The sequence below is a fragment of the Micropterus dolomieu genome, linkage group LG09 (assembly GCF_021292245.1).
Source record: "Micropterus dolomieu isolate WLL.071019.BEF.003 ecotype Adirondacks linkage group LG09, ASM2129224v1, whole genome shotgun sequence".
Lineage (NCBI taxonomy): Eukaryota > Metazoa > Chordata > Actinopteri > Centrarchiformes > Centrarchidae > Micropterus > Micropterus dolomieu.
In genome coordinates this window covers 28,982,622-28,992,932 of record NC_060158.1, presented here as the reverse complement: position 1 = coordinate 28,992,932, position 10,311 = coordinate 28,982,622, and the positions used below count along the sequence as shown (strand labels likewise).

General features: G+C 41.0%; 1 protein-coding gene across 2 annotated transcripts in view; it reads right to left on the bottom strand.

Annotated features, from left to right (window-relative positions):
* arhgef1a (Rho guanine nucleotide exchange factor (GEF) 1a) overlaps window positions 1–10,311 on the bottom strand; it is a 107,686-nt gene that overhangs the window by 9,106 nt on the left and 88,269 nt on the right. For both annotated transcript variants that reach the window (XM_046059286.1, XM_046059284.1), the window contains exons 13-19: window positions 8,871–8,947; window positions 8,574–8,746; window positions 5,805–5,872; window positions 4,395–4,583; window positions 2,380–2,466; window positions 1,846–1,892; window positions 847–882 (exon numbers count right to left, since the gene is read on the bottom strand). In XM_046059286.1, the coding sequence (XP_045915242.1) occupies window positions 847–882; window positions 1,846–1,892; window positions 2,380–2,466; window positions 4,395–4,583; window positions 5,805–5,872; window positions 8,574–8,746; window positions 8,871–8,947 (677 nt within the window). The remainder of the gene's footprint in view (window positions 1–846; window positions 883–1,845; window positions 1,893–2,379; window positions 2,467–4,394; window positions 4,584–5,804; window positions 5,873–8,573; window positions 8,747–8,870; window positions 8,948–10,311) is intronic.

Here is a 10,311-nt window from a genome sequence, read left to right as displayed (position 1 = left end):
TGCTTCCAAAGAGAAGTACTATTTCCTTCAGATTCTGCTATCAGTTATGTAAAGTATGTAGTTTTTGCCATGCGTAGTTCCTTAACAACCCGATTTCTTCATCCCTTAAAAATAAGGAGGTCCGTAATTGATTTAGTGGGCAGTGCAAGATCTCTTTCTTTCATTAACTGGCGAATATCATTATTCAGCCAGGGTAAAGAGCCTCTTCTTCGTGTGAACTTAACAATTTGTGTATATTTCCTAATCATAGTGCTCAGAACACAAACTAACATTCACATACAATCATATGCAGAAAGAACAACCAGTATCTTGCCCAAGGACTCTTCAACATGCAGACTTGAAGAGCCGGGGGATGGAACCCCCCCGACCTTCTGACTAACGGGCTGCTCTACCTCCTGAGCCACAGCCACCGTTGAAAACAGTCCCTATATCCTTCGGTTTGAGAAACATGTATTACAAATGATAGAGGCCAGCTGTTTAGGCAACCCCTTTTTTTTTTTAAATGAAACTTTTGTGAGACTTCTTCAGTTGGAAGCAATGGGCTCGGGTCGACAGCCTGGTTAGGCTAGTATTGAGAGATGGACCAGTCATATCATTTAAAGCTGGAAGCATTTTACCCTCATACATATTTTGTACCCCTCCAAACAACATAAACCATCCACAAGTGTGTTAAAGACATACAGAAACCTACTCACCTGGAGTGCATGGAGATAAACACTGAGATTCACCAGCGTCTGATATATCTCCTGTCAAACACAGGCAACATACTTATTAGTGATGTCTGTTTCTGACACAGACACATGCACACAAACTCAAAGAAAAAGAAACCTTTACCCCCTGACTCACCGTGGGTGGTGGCTTGTCTTGATTCCTCATGCAACCCTTTAGAAGGTAAAAAAATATTTCCACAGAGAAGAGTATCATGACAATGATACAATGAATACATTGGAACACAACACAAGCATTCCCAACATTATTGACTTGTTTTTAATTTGTCCTTTTTGTTCTTCACAGCTCCCTGTGACCCCGTTTTGTTCAGTCAACTTCAGGGTGCATATGCCACAGGGAGCATTTCAGAATCAGGGCGTTTTTCCTGCCTGATTTTGCTGTCATGTTAAGATTTTCTTGATTTGGTCATTAGTGTTTGCTTTTTGTGCTTCTACTATGATTAAGTAGGCTACAAAGTTAAATAGTTTCTTTATGTGTCTGATTTAACTGTGTTTATTGTTGTTTTACGATCGGGAGTCTCCACAGGGTGTTTTATTTTGAAAATTGAATGGATTCTCTCTGCCGTTCTGTGTGTGTGGGACGCGCTGCGGCCATGTCTGGTGGACTCACAAGCATCGACTAGAATGGCCATGATCAGCTCCAGCAACTGCAGCGCAGCCGTAACGCGACGCAGCTGGAGTCAGTGGACTTTAGCCGTAAGTCAGTTAAAATGTACATTCCTAAAAGGAAATGATGTGACAGTGAATAGTTGTCTGGACATAAGTTCATGCCCAACGTGACTGGGCATAGGTTCCAGTTATTTGATTAATTACTTTATTTTGGGATAGCTACCATGTGAACATAATGAGATCTTGTCATAAAGATTTTGATACAGGCACCTCTACAAGTTGAGCTAATAATGTGAAATCCTACCTTGCAACTGTATAGCAAAGTGTTTCTCATTATAAACAAATCAATGTGAAAAATCTGTAAACAGAAACTATAGAGGTCTGTAAGTGGCTACACATTGCCTACTTAATTTTCACTGCACGCAGCAACAATATCTGATGCCCCCCAAACAAAACAAACAAAAAACAAAACAACAACAGCCTACTACACTTCCATTTGCATGCTCACCTTTGCTGCAGAGTAGTCATGGGCTCCATTGAACAGATCCTGATCACCTGAGCAGAGACAAAGTCACTTAGTACTAGTCCTAGTAAATCAAAACAGCTATCACAATTAAAGCCTGACTATTTTATTACACCTAACAAAGAGGGGACAGGGAGTTATGTTTTGTCTTCATTAAAATTGAGCTAGTATGAGGCTAGTACCTGCATTCTTTGGGTCAGCTATTTACAGTGTGCATGTACACCTCCACCTATTCCTGCTGTGTCCCACTCTGTTTCATCCACACCACTCACCACCCTGTGCTCTCATGTTAATAAATTTGGTTTTCAGTGTGGTGAAATTCTTAATTCATCATTTTGGAGTGAAACCTTAATTAATGACATATCCATACTGCTTTCCATACTGTTTTTATGTGTGTAGAAGTAAGATGTAATTTCCCTAATGACAATTTGATGAAGTGTTCTGTATGTATACCCATTGGATATGAATCCAAAAAGTACTATCTTGTCATATGAGAGATTGGAATCTTCAGTGACTCACAGGTTTCTACCACCTCCATGTGGTTGTGAAGACATGGAAGAGGGATGTCCATGCTGGAGCCCAGAAGTAGCTCGCTTAGTCTGTCCACTGTGGAAAAACACACACACATACACACTGTATAACTCACAAATGTAATTGTGAACCAAAAGTTCAGATATGCAGGCCCTGTAATTGTGTTTTGATGATTTATAAGTGGTGTAACCTTTACCAACAGCCTGTAGTACTGCTCTGTCGCAGCTCATAAGAAGTTCACAAAACCAGGTCTGTCTTCATTTTCCAGCTCACGACAAAGATTAAAAGCTCCCTTGTGTTGTCTTGCTCCAGATTTTGTTTGATTGGTGAGCCATGGGCTTACCAGAACCTGCCCAATCAGAAATTCTGCAGATCACCAAAGGATGGCTGTAGGTGTCCATTTTGGGCCCTAACATGTTAATTATCCATCCATCCATCCATCCATCGTCAACCGCTGGGGCTGGATCAGGCGAAAGGTTGGCAGTCACCCAGAGGGAGACTTGTTGTTGACCTCCAATTTTACTGTAAAAATCTTCTTCATATGGATAAGCCCGTTTTATTCTGCATTGCTGATTCTGTCCAATTAGCTATTGATAAAGTACAACTGCAAGTGTAACCTTAAATGAGTATTCAATGAAAATAAATTCATACTATTGGCCAGATCCAAACATCTTAAACCGTGTTTGTTAAAGGGATACTTTGCGATTCTTATCCAATTTTCCTACACAGCCCTGGCTCTGTAAATTGAGCACAAACAAAGCTGCTCAGAGCAAGCAGCAGGTGGCGGTGGTGCACTCGAAGCAGTTGGAGAGAGAATGTAAACTGGGTATGTTCAAACATGTTGGACTTCTTACGGGACTTTAGCTGTGAAGATGACTGAGAAACAGCCACAGAGGGAAAGGTGTGAGACAAGTTATGACCAGGCGAGGGGAAGACACACGTTAACATCTGTGAGGGGTTTCAATGCTGGATAGATCTACGAGATTTGAAAGGAATGAAAACCGATGCTGAGGTTGCTCTGTTTCTGCTGGACAGCTTTGCTGTTCCACATAAACGACAGCTTCAGTGTCACTGTCTTGTCTGTCTGTTGTCATGTTTGTGATGATCCCAGCTGGTTAGCTTTGTTAGCTTTGCCGCAGCGGTCAGTATGTGTGCGGTAGAGAAGAAATAGTGTGTGTGAACGGGTGTCCCGGTGAATAGAGAGAAACGGGTCAGCAATAAGGCTTGTTCAGTAGTAAATGTACAGTAGAAGTTAAAGAGGCCGGTGAATACAGACTGCAGCTTCTCAGGACTAAAAGGAGCTCAGGAGCTCCTGTGTGTTGCTGCCAACTGTTGAATAAAGAGTGAACGAGGTTATCCCCAAAGTTAGCTTTGACTTCGGCTCTGGAGATAAACTATACGTCGCTCCTGTGCTTCCCAGCTCTTATTAGTCACTGTATTTTTGTACAAACTATTTCAAATAACTCTCTAGTTTTTTTCTCTGTTGTGTTTTGGATGCTGCGTTTGTGAGCTTACACATATTGTTTGATTGATGATGTTTGTTCACTAATTGTAACTATTGAAGTATTTTGCTTCAGTACATATTTAAATATTGACAGGCCTGTCGTCACACCTTCTACAGTGCTACTAAAACATGCCCTCTTATTCAGGCTAACTTGCTCTCGGACAGCAGACGCTGTGGATTCTGCTATATTTCAGCAGAGTAGGACTCGTTACTATGGCAATGCGCGTTCATGAGTTTGTTTATCAACAAACTCTCTGCAGAATCGCGTAGTATCCCTTTAAATATAACAGAAGCTAAGCTTTTGAACAGAAACAGATCCAGTTTGAATATAGGGATGTCATGTGTCAGTATGCGGCTGCCTTCATTGCATTGTGACCTTGAGCGCTTTGAGTGGTCAGAAGACTAGAAAGGAGCTCTATAACAATTTATCTATTTTCTTTCCAAACTGACAAATAGCTGTAGCAATTATTTTTAGTTCATGTGAAACTTGGTGTGTTACCCTCAGCTGTGGCATCCAGTAGAAGTTTTTCTGCACGGGGGGCTTGGGGTGTGTCTGCCCTGAACAAGTAGCGAGTGATGGGAGGCTGTAGGCCCTCCTGACCACTGGTCACCTCTGTCAGCTCACAGAAGAGAGTCACCCTCTCTTGCAGGAGCTCCAGCATTTCCCGGTCCTTCTGCTGGAGGTCAGCTGTGGGAGGTGGGAGAGTTTTGATCAGTCTGAGCTGAACACACACACACACACACACACACACACACACACACTTGCTAGCCAGTTACAGCTAACATTTGTAGAGTTGGTACATTGGCTATTTGGGGTGAATAGACTGTAGAATCGAGCCATAGTATTCAGCAAACCTCTGCCTTTTTCCAATGCAAAGGATCCGCCCAATCTCACCTGATCTCACTCACACCTAATGAATTTTTAGGAATGAATTTTTGCCTTTGTTCTGGCTGGCAGCAACACAAACCACACGTGACGGACCTCTGTCTCTGTGATTCAGTCGCCATCCACACCACTGCGTTTTCGTTTTAAAACAGACCTTTTGCTACTCACGCTTTGCTCTCTGATTGGATTTTATGAGTCATGCAAAGCAGGCACACGATGCTACTGACATCATGTTTTTGACATGGTATTTTTATTGAAATATTCTGTACCGTGCAAATAACACGTACATACCTACATTTGTACTGTGTATTTTGCCGTTTACGTTTGCGACAACTCCCAGTCTGTTTTCCAGTGTACGTAAACCGCCACTCAATGTGCGTTTTCATTCATGTCATTTTAATGTTTAGGGAGATAAACTCTAAAATACTGGTGTGGACGGAGATCGTATTCGTTTTAATTCTCTGTTTGTAAACTAAAAGGGATATGGTGTGGATGGGGCCTCAGATCTGGTACACACCTATGGTTGTGCATGATTAAAAAAAACACAACATAACATAACCGTAAAGCCTCATCATCTCCTATTGTGCTCCATGAGTACATCGTGGCAATAAATGGCTTAAACGGAAAGATTTGTCCCTCCTACATTCTGATCGATGTACTATTGTGATGTTCAAAGTCCTGTGAACCAATCCTATAGAAAGATTACATAGACACTACCTGCAAAAACCATCCAGCCACCAAATTTCAAAAACAAAGTGAATATTCACTGTGCATTCAAAAATGTAATTGTACAAGTACATATTTCTACAAAATATTTGTATTACATTTAAGCCTCATCAACCAGTCAGAAAGGGAGTTTCAATAGTCTTTTAAGTGGAAAGGGGAACTCAAGGAAGAAACGATGACTCAAAAATACATGGGAACAGGTTAAATGAGTGGGACTGTGTGCTCATAAAAAATAATACAGAAAGGTGCCACATGAAAACGTTCCTTTCACCGGATCATTAATGTTTTTCTCCTGACCTTTAAGTCTCCTCAGGTGGGCCTTGTGTTCAGTCTCTATGAGGGGGAACTCCTCTCTAGATGGGCACCTGAGCACACAAAAGCACAGACCACACAAATCCTGTTATCAGTGATGTGGTGGACACAAGTAGCAGAGATCCAACAACAATGACAATAAACCTTGTGGAGATTCCAAGGTGGAGGCTCCCGGGAATGTGGAATTCACAGTCCTAGAAGGCCAAACCGTTGTTGCTGACATCCCCTCCTGAACTTGATGTTACTGTCCACCAAGTGGAAGTGTTGTTTTTATTACAGGTTTTTAAACAATTGAGATTAGTTCCCTGACATCACCTGCATAGACATCATTTTTATACTTTTATGAAGGCTGTGACTGTAGCAATTCCTGTTAAACTTCTATGTACTTATGGGTGTATATAGCTATTCCATGGACCAATTCAATCTTAATCACAGATGTTTTCAGGTCACTGGCTATTGCAAAATCATTAATATCATTTTAGGATTGTTGTCAAAGCTCTTGTTAAAGAATTATTTTCCCTGAGTCGGTTATTTAACTTTTCAGGGGTCCAGCTGGCCATTAAAATAGAGTCAAAGGCTGTCGGACGTAGACATTCGTATTGTTTCTGACTAAGATGTTCGACTTGACACCCGCAGCAGATTTCACTCATCTATTATGTACAGAACTTTCCTCAACAGTTGAACCACCATGGCGTTCAACATGTTCAGAAATACAGCAGACAGCCACCCATCCGTTTCATCTGCCTCTGCTCTTTGGGGAGAGCTGTGTGGTGAGGCACTTACGGTTAAGAATGCCAAAAAATGCACTGAAAAATTCATGAATCAATGGGGGAGACAAACAGCAAGGATACCCTAACTAGGCCTACTTTGGTTGACAACGACAACAATAACCAGCAGCTAGCATAACCAAACAACTCTTCCACACAGGTCCAAGATGAGATTAAAATGAATTGGCACACTTTCACCTAAAATAACCACACAATAAGCTAAGTCGTCTGTTTTGGATTGGTTGACACCAATGACACAGAAGCAAAATGGTTTAGTCCATCCTGCTCTAGGATTCATCTCTTTACTGTCTAATCGGGCAGAGTGGCTGCTGATGCTGGAGAATCAATGTGTCTTATTACAGTCATGAGTCAAGGTGGTGGCTCAATGTATAAGACTATGCCTTTGGTGTGAGAGACCCGGGTTCAGTCCCCCACTGTGACCCATCCACCATTGTGTCCCTGAGCAGGAGGCTTAACCGTAAGAAAGCAAAATGAAGGAAAACAGCCACCAAGTAATTTCTTTCAAAAGAAAGGTGAGCACAATCCCAACTAACACAGTTAAAGAAAAATTTTAATGTTTTAAGCTAATATCAGCAGTTTAGATTGAAAGCTGGAATCTACCTTGATGCATAATTACATAGTAGGCTAGAGAATAAATTATTATCATCATATTCATCATAAATTAATCTTTCTAAAGTTTTTGTTATGCCTACAGGCCTTTGAACCACTAACATACTGTGGGCTTGGACAGAAATATAGATTAAATGTACTAAAATTATACAGTACATACTGCAATGTAAAGGCTATCATTTTTTTGAAAGCAGTTTTTTTGTCTTCTTGTTTCTGCAAATGAAACATGACTCTAGTGAAGTCTCAGTTGTTTATAATTAATATTATTATTATGCAGTATAGTCAGCATTTTCTCAATGTAGGCTTTGACAACTAAGATGGTATTTTTTAAGCATTGCCTTCTACCTTGGGAATGATGAATGCTTTAATAAACATGAAGAAAATAATGTTACTTTAAGCATGATACTCCAAGCAAACTTAGTAAAATAATTGTCGGATACAGTGTGTTGAGAAAAGAGGGTTGAAATGTGGTGAGATTTCAAACTGTTTAGAAGTGTTCAGTTCATTAGTGACTACCTTAATCACCACCACAGTTTGTGCACAGTTGTTAGCTCAATTATTTGTCAACATTTGTCAAAAAGGCATGAGAGACAGGGACCAAGAGAGGAAGGGAGCCCACAGAGACTGCTTGTAAAGAGCACCCAGAATTCTGTGCTACACCCCTGACCACCACTTATTATTGCTAACTTGTCCAGAAATTGCATCTTTATTGTTGCTAAATTGACCCTATGTCCAAAATGCTAAAGGGGTACCCAGGGCATTCAAAACAGACGCCAAGGGGTTTTGACCAAGCGTCCGTATGTGACGAGCTGGGACTGAGAATGTGTTGGCTGGTCTGCATGTCTTGACGGGAGGGGTGATAGCTAGTTATTCTTTCCAGGTCTGCTGATGAAGTGATCATAATTAAACATGTTTCCATAAAAAAGGTGGAGAATAAACAGTTAAAAAAACAAAAATGTAGCAAAAATTAAGAGAGCTACTGTTTGCTGCGGCTACATGTGCTGCCACTGCCATGGAACTGTGTACAGCGTGTGTCTGGCATAGAGATTAGTTACTTCAGCAGTCATCAATGCATTTAAGAGCATGTTTTCTTGCAGTACTTTTTATTTTACTATGTTTATTGTGAATGTTATGCCCCAAAATACCAAGGCAAATTAAATGTATGTGAAAACCTACCTGGAAATAAACTGATTTCTATTTCTAAAATTTCAATAATCCTGAATTATCCCATTACACAAAAACATGAGTGTCTGTTGATAGTGAACTTGCGAACTCACTGTCAAAAAGAATGTCAAACTACTCCTTAAAATTATTGGACGAAAAACGGTGTGTTATATGTGTTGGTGCATTTTCCCACTTGCTGACGGTGCGCTGGATGTGGCGTATCCAGACGTTCTTGTCCTCCTTGGTTGCAGCATGGAACTCATACATCTCAGGAGGGGAGGAGTCACTGATGAGGAACATGCCTCGCTCCTGATTGGCTATATCCCTCACTATCAGGTTCTGAAGAGACAGCACTGGAGGTTTGTCCTGGATCACACAGCAGAGGGTTGTTGGGGAAATAAATACAGAGAGCAAGGAAAAGTGATAATAATCCATTAGTTATAGTAATTAAATTTCAGTGTGGTATGTGTGTGTGACTGTATTTACTTACCAGACATGGAAAGATGTACCTCTGGTCTTTCTCCTGCAGAAACACCAGGATGTCTGTCATCAGTAAGACCTGTATATCTACAGGACACACACAGACATGACACACATACAACCACACACCAAAATATAGTCAAGTTGCTGTTCCATTAAGCACTATGTAAACACATGTTAAACTGAAGCCTACCTATCCCCAAACTACCCTGTCATCTTGTATTTACAATTTTATCTGCACTGTCCTAGTTTAAAGCCAGGTGCATATTATAGTGAGTAGTTAGTACAGCTTTAGCCAAATCAGACAGGACTGAAATCTAAAACCTGCCAACCTGTTTTTTTTGGCCACTTGAGGGCAACTGAAAAAAAGATGTAAACACGACATTGACATATCATCGCTTTTAAGTTTATATGACAAGCTTATTTACATGTTCAGCTGTTGTGGAGCAACTACATCTATCATTTGGAGTGGTGTTTTGGTGAATGTAAGTCCAAATTTCTGTCTCTTTTAAGTCTGTGTTTGGTGTCTACCACCTCGTGAGAGAAATGTCCGACTCTCATAGTACCTTAATACCCCACCAGAGCACTGCGCTCCCAGAATGCAGGGTTACTTGTGGTTCCTAGAGTCTCCAAAAGTAGACTAGGAGCCAGAGCGTTCAGCTATCAAGCTCCTCTCCTGTGGAACCAGGTTCCAGTTTGGGTTCAGGAGGCAGACATCTCCACATTTAAGAGTAGGCTTAAGACTTTCCTCTTTGATAAAGCTTATAGTTAGGGCCTGTGTCCACCAAAGCGTTTTTTGCCAGCTGAAAACGCCACCTGCTGTTCTGAAAACACCTAGCTGGGAGCGCTAGGGTGCGTTTTGGAGGTGCAGTGTTTTTTTTCGAGACGCTGTGGTTGCTATGATACATAATTTCCGTGGAGGCAATGTGCTGCAAGTAGGTTAGCCTAGGGGAGAGCGGGGTATGTTGTCACACTTTTCACACTGTCTAATATTTACTGTTACTTACATTACAATGGTACAAATGTCACACCAAATGAAAGAATGAAGTCTTGGGCAGAAGTTTTGTATTCATCACATCTTCATATCTCATCTCATTATAGAGTTGTAGACTGTTGAATATAGAGTGTGCACTTGTGACAATTCGCCCCATCGGAAGTTGTAGGGAAGTTGTCACACTGGATTATCAAACAGTTAGAAACTTGTGAATATTGATTTCAATTTCAAATTGTAACCAGAACTAAAAATAAAATCAATCAACAATCAAGGCTAGAGAATTTTTGGAAAGTAACGTTCTCCATTCCACACAGAAGTTCGCCATTCACCACCTGGACGACTCAGAAGAGGCCTGGAAGAAGGTGATGTGGTCAGATGAGACCAAAATAGAACTTTTTGGCCTCAACTCAACTTGTCGTGTTTGGAGGGCAAAGAACACCGAGTACAACCCAAAGAA